General features: G+C 56.5%; 1 protein-coding gene across 4 annotated transcripts in view; it reads right to left on the bottom strand.

Moving 5' to 3' along the window:
- The window catches only part of CLIP2 (CAP-Gly domain containing linker protein 2), a 75,149-nt gene that overhangs the window by 49,461 nt on the left and 13,457 nt on the right, over positions 1-12,231 (bottom strand). For all 4 annotated transcript variants that reach the window (XM_067705932.1, XM_067705930.1, XM_067705933.1 and 1 more), the window contains exon 2: positions 6,200-6,390. In XM_067705932.1, coding sequence (XP_067562033.1) covers positions 6,200-6,323 — 124 coding nt within the window. In that variant the 5' untranslated portion in view covers positions 6,324-6,390. The remainder of the gene's footprint in view (positions 1-6,199; positions 6,391-12,231) is intronic.

Raw genomic sequence — 12,231 nt, 5'->3', positions numbered from 1 at the left:
CACAAGCATAAACTAGGGCTGCCACAGGCAGTACACAGTTACTCTGGCCTAAAATTATAGCATTTTTTTCTCTGTGTCGCCTAAGGAAACCCTGCCTGCCCATCAGGCCAGCTCCACCACCCCTCACTGGCACTGCCACCCCACGGAACTCCATTCTTCCCTGATTGGCACAGCCTGCCACCCAGGCTGCCAGGGTACACGTCTGCACCCCACCCAGAAGACAAGCCCTGGGAGGTGGGGTCCACACAGACCCCCTCTCCATCCCCGGGGCCCCAAAATGGGGCTGAAATATACCCTGGCCACGACCCTGACCTCCCCTCCTTGGTGCCTCTATGCAACATACATAAATGCCCCACAAACCCCAAAGCAGCTTTCTGCTCTAAGATCCCGGCTCTCCTGGCAGGGACTCAACACCGAGGTCCAAAGGAAGGGATGGGGTCTCTAGAGCATTCCTCAAGGGCGCCAGCTTTCCCACCGTGAGTCCCCCAGCCCGGTCCACCCTCCAGTCAGTCCCTTGACAGCGTCCCGCCCATATGGTCTCTGGAAAGACCCCTCCCAACCCACTCTGACCAAGGCAGGGCCCGCCCCCTGTGGCCACCACAGGCCCGGCATCTCCCCTGCTACGCCGGCTCCAGCCATCCATCCCTGCAGAAGGGACCCTCTACCAGGCCGTTCCGGGGCGGGCCCCAGTCCCAAGGATTGCTCAGCGTCCTTCCTGAGCCAAAGGGAACTCAGAAGCCCCCTTCTGTTCCCCTTACTCCCAAACCAGGGGGAAAGAGCCCCTACCCAGCAGACTCAGCTGAGGCGCCAGGGAGAAAAAGATGCGGGCGGCTTACCCTGGAAGGAGCAGAGCCAGCTTCCCATGGAGAAGCCCTGCTACAGCCACGCCAGCCAGGGCAGGCAGGCAGGCGGGCAGGCGCTGGCAGCTGGGCCCCTGCTCCCCCCCCCGCCCCCATTCCCGATCGATTCTGGGCCTCATCAGGAACATTAGGAGGCTGCCCTGCCCCCCGCCCATCCGCAGCCCAGCCACAGAAAAGCTCAGCTTGGCTTTCCCCATCCTGATGCCATTAAAAAGTTTAGGATGTGGTCAGGGGAGGAGAGCAGGAGAGCTGACCTTGAAGGGAGTGAGTGCCGCCTGGAGCCAGGGCTAGCTCCGCAGGAGCAAGAGCTGGCAGCTGGTCCGGTTCTGCCCAGGTTTGCGCAGCATCTGGGACAGGTCAGTTAAAATGGGGATGAAGCCACCTACCCTCGTAGGGAGCATGGGGATCAAGGTGAAAGACACGAACCTCCGCGGGTGGAGTGGAGTGGGGTCAGTGTCCAGGACTAGAGGCCAGCTGTGAAGCTCTGTGGGACACCCCACCCCGGGCACGTCAGGCTGGCTCCCATGTCTGGAGCACCCACAGGGTGTGGGAGCACCCGGGCCCCAGCTCAATAAGCCAGAACTTCAAAGCTCTGGGCCCCTTGGGGGAGATCAACATATAGGAAGTGGACCCTGCCCCAAGTGGCCCGCTGCTTTTCTGAGGGGGACGCCCATGCACACGCGTCCTCGACCTCCTGTGTCCTGGGTCCACATGTGCAAAGGCCACAGGCACACTGGGGGATAGCTGTGACCAACCTAACGAGAACAGATGGCTCCTCCAACCCCGCCCGTCTAGCCGGTGCCTGAGCAGAGCGTAGGAGTGGACTCGAGTCCAGCCACCGCAGCTGCCTCAATCCTGGGGGCAGGAGGTGCCAGCAGCCTGAACCAGCTTTAGACCAAGCCCAGCCCTGCTACCCTCTGGCCCTGTAACTCTGAGCAACTCAGCTGAGACCTCCAAGCCTCAGTTCTATCATCTTTCAAATGGACAGAAGAGCAGTTCTCTCACTCAGTTGTTAATGAGAAAGAAATGTGGTAAGACACCTGCTGCAGGGCCGGCTTGTGACACACAAGTGTCAAACGCTGTCCCTCCTAGATGGGAAATCTCTGGGGCTGGACCAGAGGGCAAGGGGTGGGAGAGGCCCTCCAAGGGTCCTCCTGCCCCAGTGGGGGGCAAGGGCAGAGGGACCTCACAGTGGCCTATGGTCTGTCCCTGTCCCTAGAGCCCTCCCCAGCGGCCAGCCCTTCTTGTCCCAAGAGGGACACCCACGGCCTAGCCTGGCCTGCCCCCACCTGAGGCTCAGAAGCAGACCCCGGGAAGGACTAAGGGCTCCTATGCACAGCCTGCCGTGGTCCTACGACTACCCAGCAGTGTTGGACCTGCCCGGCCAGCGCCGGCTGCTCCTGGCCCAAACGGAAGGCCTAACCCCAGCAGCATCTTGGGCCACCAGCCCGGAGACCTGAGCTCCCCCCACATCTTCCGCAGGCCCAGGATAGGCTCTCAACCCCCAGGCGGCCTGGGCCACAGCTCCCCAACTCCCTTCCGGTCGCCACGCCCGCCCCGGCCCATTCACACCCCTCCCCAGGCCTCTCGAGCCGCTCTGCCTCCATCCCCGTCCTTAGACGTCTCAAGACTCAGGACTTCTGTAGCCACCACTGCCTCTGCCTGGATGCCCTTTCCCTGACCTTGCGGGTTCCTGCTTGTCACTAAGATCTTCACGCCGGCGTCACCTCCTGAGCGAGGACCCCCACCCCCGCCCCGACTGCCTGATCTGAAGCAGTCTCCAGGGGGTCCATCCCATCTGGCTGGGCTGCCCCTGACCTAGAGGCCCCACCCAGGTTTTGGCCCACCGGTGGGTCCCAGACCGCCTTCCTGTGCACCTGCTTTGACCGCCTCTGGGCCACCTCCTGGTGTAAGAGACCCCCTCCCACGGCCCCTCTGGTCCTGCGGCTCTGGGAACCGACAAAGGCCGGGCGGGGCGGAGGCATCAGCCCAGGCCTGACCCTTGGCAGATCCTCTGCCCGGAGGCTGAGCTCATGCTTTGGGAGGCTGCCACTGCCCCGATTCCCAGAGCCACTGCCCCCCTCCAGCCACCACCAGGCTCCAGCCTCTGCCAGACCCTCTCTTGGTGCTCCAGCACCCACCTCCGGAGTCCCAGCCTCGCAGCCTCCCACGGGGGTGGGCACCTCCAGCACCTCGGAGAGCTGATGGCCAGTTCCATAGGGTGGGTGAGGGAGCCTGCGGGCCAGGAATGGGGCCACTGTCCTCCCCTGCTGCTGCCACACATCCTGCCTCTGCTGGGACTCTTGTTATGAGACCTGGAGCAGGGACGAAAGCAGCTCTGAGCCGCAGAAATCTCCCTTCCCCTGTCACAGGGCTCCACTGCCCTGGCCAACTGCTCCCGGCTCTCTGCTCCCTCCCCCAGCCCGGGGGTCTGTCTCTCTCTGACCTGCAAAGGCAGCAGGTGCCAGAGCGGGAAGGAGGGCGGCACCAACCGCAGCTGCAGCCTTTTGCCGCCACCATGTCCCTCGGCAGGGGGTGTGTCTCTGTGATCAATTGGGCATTCATGGAGCGGCACCTCCTCTCCCCGCACAGGAACAGCCCTGCAGGGTTGGGGTCCAGGCAGAGTCAGACCACCCAGGCCCCACCTTCAGCGGCCCCCAGACCACCGTGCGGTGTGACCAGGAGGCAATCAGCAGGCCACACAGTGTGGTCCATTCCCCTTCCCTCGAGAGACCAGGATGTAGCCATTCAAAATGATGGCAAAGAGGACACTGCCGTAGCACGGGGGCGGGGGGGTGCTTTGCATAGAACGCAATCAAATGTGAAGCAGTAGGATGCAAGTCTGGATACAACCCATGACTTAACTGCTTGAAACAACAACACGTGAACAGGAAAAAAGACCAGAAGGAACAGGTCACAGTGGTGGCTGTGATTAGGTTAAGTGGAGGGCTAATGGGAGTTCCTTCTTTTATCACTCAGATTTTTCTGTAATGAGATTATGGAGGGATGAAAGGAAAAGAAATGACTCTTTAATGAGTCTTGTGCCTGCAGGCACTTCTCATTTATTAACTCACTTGATTCCCTGAGAGAAATGACATTATCCCATTTGTGGCTCAGAGAGGTTAAGTAATGCTTCCAAGGTCACACAGGAGGGACATTAGAGCTGGATCAGAGCCAGAACTCAGGTCCCCTGGATCAGAGAGGAGGCAATGAGGAAAGAATCCAGAAGGTGCTAGGGGCTCTCTCCAGTGGAGAAGAGGGTCAGGGCCAAGCCTGGCTGGAGCCCTTCTCCAGCCAGTGGGATATACAACTCCCACCTGCTCTAGACCACTAGGCCCATTTGGTGCCTCTGCCCATGCTCTGTCTCCAGGACCCACATCGTCCTCCTCCTCCTCCACACTTACACTCCCTCCTTCCTTAAGGCTGAGCTCACTCACACTTCCTCCAGGAAGTCTTCCCTGCAGCCCACCCATGGTGGTCAGCCCCCTTCACCTCCCACAGCCCTGGAAGTGAGTACAAACATCTTTGCCCGGGTGACCACATGCCTCCTCACCAGTCTCCCCAGCCCCGCTCTTAACCCCCGCAACCCGCTCTCTGCCTGGTGGCCTGAGGAATGCCAACACCACAAGACGACCTTTGCTAACATCCTCCAACAGCTTCCATCACACTTAAAACAAACCCAGTCCCCCTGCCCTTCACCACCTGCCTCTGCTGCCCTCCCCAACCTCATTTCACACTCCTCTTTACCCAGACCTGTCTTCTTTCTCTTTTTTAACAAACAATCCATTCCTGCCTCGGGGTCCTTGTGTTACTTGTTCCCTCACCTGGAACAGCCTTTTCCCCTTGTTCTTTCCCCTGCCTATGGTCTTCTGAGGCTCAGAAATGAGGAAAGGAGGATTTGCCACCTTGAAAGGGGTTGTCTGGGCCTCCACAAGAGCCTGTACCAGGCAGGGCAGTCCACGGGCCACATGACACATCTTCCTCACCTTTCCATGCTAGCTGTCTGGCTTTCCCAGGGACCTGGCTCTGTCAACTGCCCGTAGCTTTGGCTCAAACTTCACTTGACCCTACCCAGGGCCCAGATTGCCCAGTCTGGCCTGTGACTGGTTTTGCCTCTCCAAACTTCTATGCCAATCAGATGAGATGGACCCCGTCTTACCCTGCTGGCTGGAGTGTCGTCAAAGTGGGAATTTGTGCCAAAGATGTTCATCACAGCATTATTTACCAAAGTGAAAAATAAGAGGGCCTCCCTGGTGACGCAGTGGTTAAGAATCCACCTGCCAGTGCAGGCGACACGGGTTCGAGCCCTGGTCCGGGAAGATCCCACATGCCGGGAAGCAACTAAGCCCGGCGCCACAACTACTGAGCCGGCGCTCTACAGCCCGTGAGCCACAACTACTGAGCCCACGTGCCACAACTACTGAAGCCCACGTACCTAGAGCCCAAGCTCTGCAACAAGAGAAGCCACTGCAATGAGAAGCCAGTGCACCGCAACCAAGAGTAGCCCCCGCTCGACGCAACCAGAGGGAAGCCCGCGTGCAGCAAAGAAGACCCAATGCAGCCAAAAATAAAATAAATAAATTTATAAAAAAATAAAAAAGCAGATTTTCAAGTTGTATATGCAGCATGATTGCAAAGATATATATTAAAAAAAAAAAGTGAAAGGATATAAACCAAAGTAGTAATAGTTACCTCTAGGGAAGATTATAGGCAATTTTACCCCTACATCAAACTTTCCAAATATTACAGAGTGGACTCTCTTACTTTTTATCACTAGAAAAAGTCGATAGCTAACAGCTGTCCTCAACCCATCTGCCTTCAGAGCTGGTGCATCCACCCCGAGCACCTGGCCTTACCCCTGCCCTGCCAGGAACCCTCTGCCCACCAGCAGGAGGACTAGAGGTTACACAAGTAAAGCTCAAAGGGCAGAGGTCTGGGTGGTAGACAAGAAAGCTGATGGGAAGATGGGGAGCATTTCAGACCCTGGAAGGGGAATGAGTGGGGGCAGGGAGGCTGGCAGAGGCTGGAGTTTGAATCGGGCTGTGTTTCCCAGGCTGAGTGATGTGGGCAAGTTGCCATGTCTCCCTGGGCCTCCATTTCCTCATCCCTAAGGGAAGCCAACAGTGGTACCGCCTCCCAAATTTGGAGGAGCGTGAAAAGGAACAATTGCACATAAAGCATGTGTCCCTGCTCGTTAATTTTCAAAGGGATGTGGTCAGACATCAAGAAGAACTTCTGGGAACTGCTGGCCTCCAGGCTGGTCAGGGAGCAGCCCAAGTTCCCTTGGCTCTTCCGGAAGAACCACTACCCACCCCCGCTCCACCCTTGGCCCCGCGCACCTTCCTTGGAGCCAGTGGCCGTCACAGTGGCAGAGGCCGAGGTTGATCCAGTGGACGTCCGGCCCATGGGGCTTGAGTGCTTCCCCCCGCGGCCGGGGGGCTTCAGGCCGCTGGGCTTCTGCATGGTGGTGCCACTCGGTGGGCAGAGAAGGGTCTGTGCAGGTCACGTGCTCTCCACCATCGTCACTCACCTGTGGGCAGAGAACAGGAGGGATCACATCACAACGTCACCAGATGGCAGAGCACCCCTGGCCCCGTGAGGCAGGGACCATGGTCATCCCCATTTTCTAGATAGGGAAACTGAGGTACAGAGAAGTGGCTGCGGGCGTGGGCCCAGCATGGCAGCGGCGCTGCCGGGACACGTGTTCCAGTCCGCCAGACTCTGGGTCGGGCACACACTCTCTCTTACATCCGGGACCCAGGAGGTGAAAATCGGGAGGAAGCCGGCTCAGGGGTCTGCAGCACAGGCTGTATTAACCCCAGCAGCCCCTTAGCAGGACCGTGCAGCTCAGCACGGCCACCAACAGCTGAATGCAGCTCTCACCACACAGCACTGGCCAGCAGATCCTGACATGCATGGGCAACCCAGTGGGTCACTCTCCAGTGGCCCCCAGACCCTCTAGGACCAGCCAACAGCTCACATCCCTCAATGCAGGCTGGACAAAGCAACATCTAGTTTAATCAACCAGCCTCACCACACAGGCCATACGCCAGCTTTGGGTTCACCATCCAGCACTCACCCACTCCACCCCAGGTGCGGGGACACACACACAGAGGAGCTTACACCCGCCTCAACCCCCTGCCGGGACGGACTTGCCGTGCCCTCAGCCTGCCCTCCCGCGATTACAGCTCCCTGCTTTCATGACTAAGCAGAGAAAGATGCGATGCATAGGGCCAATAGGGCACTAGTGTTTGACAAAGGGGATTCCTGAGAGGGGAAGCCCCCAATCTCCATGGTGATCAGCTCAGGGTACCAGGTGACAGAAAGATGGGACTGGCTGCAGGGGAGTTGGGGGAGAGGCAGAAAGGACAGGCCCACATCCCCTACTCCCCCACTGTCTTGTGTGCACACCCTCTCTTCTACTAGGTATTCATGTAGGGCTCACCATAGGCCAGGCCCTGTCCTGCCCCAGAGCCGCAGGCAGGATGCGTCCTCCACCTAGGGGAGCACACTGTCCAGTGGGGAGAGGGGATGCAGAGCACAGCGGACGGACAGCGGATTTGGGGAGAAAGCATCACCCCCTCAGGACCTCGGGAACAGGGGACATTAGTGCCTTCTGGACATTAAACTCATGCAGTAGGGGACGCCGCACCCTTCGCCCGTCCAGCCGTATCCTTATCCCACTCATGGTCACAGAATATTATTCCTTTTTAGAGAACCCTTTTCTCCATTCTTGAGCCATATGACTTACATGAGCTGACCCCCCAATCCCCACACCTAGAGTGGACACATGACCCAGGCCTGGCCAGAGCCCCATGGTTAGCTGAAGGAAGATCATGTGACCCAAGGAGCATCAGGGCCTGGACTCTGGCTGGAACCTTTAGGAAAAGGTGCTCTTCTTGTTCTGGGGCTGTCTAGGTGTGGGATGAAAGCCAGGAGCTGCAGGATTACTACATAGAAGAGACTGCCAGGGAACAACGCCAACACAGAGAAAGCAGAGCTAAGTCCCAGGATTTGGAGGGCCTGGATCCAGCTGAACCTGAAGCTGGTCACTTGAGCCCTTCACTTACATCAGCCAACAAATCCTGACACACACAGGCATTGTTATGTCTTTTTGCCTAATTCTCTTTGAGGGACACTGTCACTTGCAACCAAAGAAGTTCTGACTAATACAGAAGCCAACCCACAATGCTCACAGCAGGAATATGTGTCCCCGGAAAGGCTCCCAAGCCAGCAGCATGAGCCAACAACACTATTACCGTCCTGGCATAGCCATGGGAAGGATCAGCTCCTCACACAGGGTGGTTAGACATAAGAGCAAAGGAAAATGAGCTCCTGCAAGGCACAAAGTAGTGGCACCTACATGCCCAGGTGGGCTGATGGGAGTATGAGGCATGCCTGCCAGCCTTGGCCTGCCGCCCAGAGTCCGCCAAATCCAACATTCTAATCCCCTGACCAACTCCCTGACACCCCGGGAATTCTGGGGCCCAGGAGTCACTCGCTGTCAGGCTTGGGTCAAGCTACAAATCATATATCTAACAAAGGTCATTTATTCACCAACATATGAAGAACCCTTACAACTTACTAATAAGACCTAATAAAAAAATGAACAAAAGATTTGAATACCCATGTCACCAATGAAGATACGTAAACAGCAATAAGCATGTGAAAAGATGACCCACATCATTAGTCACAAGGGCAATGTGGATGAAAACCACAATGCGATACCACTTCACGCAGATCAGGATGGCTAAAATCAGAAAAACTGACAATATCAAGTGCTGACGAGGATGTCGAGTAATCAGGACAGATTGCTGGTAGAAATGAAAAACGGTGCAACCCCACTGGAAACCAGTTTGACAGTTGCTTAAAAAGTTAAATATAGGGGCTCCCCTGATGGCGCAGTGGTTGAGAATCTGCCTGCTAATGCAGGGGACACGGGTTCGAGCCCTGGTCTGGGAGGATCTCACATGCCACGGAGCAACTAGGCCCGTGAGCCACAACTACTGAGCCTGTGCGTCTGGAGTCTGTGCTCCGCAGCAAGAGAGGCCGCCATAGTGAGTGGCCCCTGCTTGCCACAACTAGAGGAAGCCCTTGCACAGAAACGAAGATGCAACACAGCAAAAATAAATTAATTAATTAATAAACTCCTACCCCCAACATCTTTAAAAAAAAAAAGTTAAATATATACCTACCATATGACCCAACCACCCAAGCGAAATAAAAGCATATAACCATACAATCATTTGTAAAAAAAAAAAAAAAAAAAATGTTCATAGTGACCTTATTCACAATAGCCAAAACATGGAAACAACCCAAATGTCCATCAACTGGTGAATATATAAACACAAAGTTCATCTAGACAATAGTACACAGTTGCCCCTCGGTATCCTTGGGGAATTGGTTCAGGACCCCTGAGGTTACCCAAATCCGAGGATGCCCAAGTCCCTCATATAAAATGGTACAGTGCAGTCAGCCCTCCACATCTGCAAATGCAGAACCCAACTGTTGACATTTGCAACAATATGGGTGAACCTCCAAAAACATTACACTAAGTGAAAGAAACCAGACCCAAAAGACTACATATAGTTTGATTCCACTTATTTGAAATTTCAAAACTATAGACACAGAAAGCAGATCAGCGGTTGCCAGGGGTTGAGAGCAGGGACTGACTTGAAACAGCCATGAGAGAACTTTCTGGGTGGTAGAAATGTTCTAACACTGGATTGTGGTGATGGCTACACACCTGTATGTTTATACTAAAAGTCATCACACTGTACACTTAAAATGGATAGATTTAATAATGTGTAAATTAGATCTCAACTTTAAAAAAAAATTCTATAAAAAATGAAATCCCTGGGGTTCCCTGGTGGCGCAGTGGTTAAGAATCCCCCTGCCAATGCAGGTCACACGGGTTTGAGCCCTGGTCTGGGAAGATCCCACATGCCGCGGAGCAACTAAACCTATGTGCCACAACTACTGAGCCTGCGCTCTAGAGCCCGCGTGCCACAACTACTGAAGCCCACGCTCCACAGCGAGAGAAGCCACCACAATGAGAAGCCCCCGCTCGCCGCAACTAGAGAAAGCCTGCGTGCAGCAATGAAGACCCAACGCAGCCAAAAAAAAAAAAAAAAAAGAAATCCCTGAAGGCTCCCCCTAGTAGTGCGATGGGCTTCAAGGCCCTCCTTACCACCTCCAAGGCTCTCCCTCACCCACTCCACTCCAGCCACACTAGCTCACACTAAGCACACTCCAGCCTCAGGGCCTTTGCACATGCTGTTCCCTCTGCCTGGAATGCTTTTCCTTCAAATATCCAGTGTGTTGCTCATCTCCTCCAATTATCTGCTCCAACGTCCCCTTCAAAGATTACAACCCCTCTCCAGCCCTCCCCAGCTTTGTTTTTCTCTACTGCACAAGGAAAAGACTTGAGTCTGTTTCCTGTGGTATCCTCAGCACTGATGGGATGCCTGGTGCCTATAGGTGCTCAGGAAAACACTTGAATGGATGAATGATGCTGGCTTATGGGGATGAGAGGCCCGGGAGGCCCCCGTCACCTCCTCAGGGCCCAGCCCTCAGGACTGAGTGGCTTGTAGTGAGCAGCCCAGCTGGCCGTCTGACACCACAGCTTTTCATGCAGCTGGTCTAGACTCCTCACTAGCCCACATGCCCTCTGAGACAGGGACCAGGCGTCATAACTGTGTCCGGCATTGGAGGCTCCCCAACCAGCCTTGCTGCCGATGACCCTGCATTTCCTTACCACTCGCCTGACCGTCTCCCACCTCCCAGACTCTGCCTGTGCCTTTTCTCCCACCTGCTTCACTTCACCTATTCCAACCACATATGGAACACTTAGCTCGATGCCTCCTCCTCCAGGAAGTCTCCCAGGATCTTTGACCCAGAGACCTCAGGATCACACACTGAGCCAAGGAGAGAAGATACCGTTCCCCTACCTTCATCATGCCTCCTGGGAGCCCACGGGTAACCCCAGGTGGGGCCACCGTCTCCTCTCTGAGAACCCAGCCCCAGCATGGCGCCCGGCACAGAGCTTGTGATTTGGAAACCCCGTATGAGAGCACACGTGCTATGGCCCAGAGGACAAAGGCCTTCAAGGCCACAAATCCCCAGGGACATTGTTCCCACGGGAGGCTTCTGGAGGCTCTCACAGTCACCCTCCTACCCTCCCAGACCCTGATGACCCAGCAGCGTCCAGCGTGAGGAACCTATTGTGTGCCAGGCCTTACGCCCTGATGAGGCGGTGGTCACCTTACAGGAGGAACATCCGATGCTCAACAAAGTGCGGGGTCGAGCCCAAAGTCACACATGGCTCAGCAGCTGGGCTGGAACCAGACCCAGGTCTAGCCCTCCGCCTCCCTACACTGCCTGGCCCAGGCCTGGAATAACATTTGTGAGACCCCTGGCCTCTGGGGAGAGCACCCACGTGCCTCACGGACAAAGGAGACCAGAGGAGCTGGCGGGAGAGAGAAGAACCAAGGCTGCATTACTTGGCCCACCCCAGTCCCACCCCTGCCCCCGTGCAGGCCTCCGGTGCTGGGGGAACACAGGGAAGGGGAGATGGAGAGAAGAATGGTGAACAGGAAGAGGGGGAGGAGGCCCCTTTATGACTCAGCCCTGCTTGTGGGACAGAGGAAGAGAGGGGTTTCTTGGGAAAAGCTGGGACGTGGGGATAAGTTGGCCTCTGGCCACACTGCAGCCGATGGGGGAGGCCTGGGAGGAAGTAGATTCCAGTCTCATGGAGTCCAAACCCTAGACCCACCACGAGTGGCTGTGGGACCCTGGCTCCGCACGAGCCTCAGTGCCATCACCTGTAAAATGGGGGGGAAGCACTGCTGCTGTGCGGGGAGCACAAATGAGCGAGTCCATGAGACAGCCCCACGAATGTCCCTCTGTGCCCGGCGCGCAGGCTGTGTGGAAAGGGCAGCAGCACTACGATCTGGTCTCTATTACGTTCTCCAAAGGCCCGGGATGCACACCCCGCCTCCCCCAGGGAGCCGGGGCCCCGACGAGGCGGGTGTGGGAGAGGCGAGCAAGGGCAGGTGGCGTTCAGACCAACAGGCCCCCTTTGTGCCGCCCTCAATTACCATTTACCAAAGACAAACCCGGGCTGCGTTTCAGGGTTTCCATTTCAGCTGCCCTGGGGGTGGCGGGCTGCAGCTTCGGGGGCGGGGGATGAGGCCCAGGAACTTTCCACCAATCAGCGGCCCAGGGTGCGGCCCCGACAGAAGGGGGAAAGATGCCAACTAGGGCAGTGGAAAGCCCATGTCCTTGTGCCAGCGTCGCCCAGAGGGCATGGGAGGCGGGCACCAGGAAGCAGGCTCCCAGGACCAGACCTCAGCTCAGAGACCTCGGCCAA

This window comes from Pseudorca crassidens, chromosome 15 (genome assembly GCF_039906515.1).
Source record: "Pseudorca crassidens isolate mPseCra1 chromosome 15, mPseCra1.hap1, whole genome shotgun sequence".
Classification (NCBI taxonomy): domain Eukaryota; kingdom Metazoa; phylum Chordata; class Mammalia; order Artiodactyla; family Delphinidae; genus Pseudorca; species Pseudorca crassidens.
This window is presented reverse-complemented; position numbering and strand designations above follow the sequence as displayed.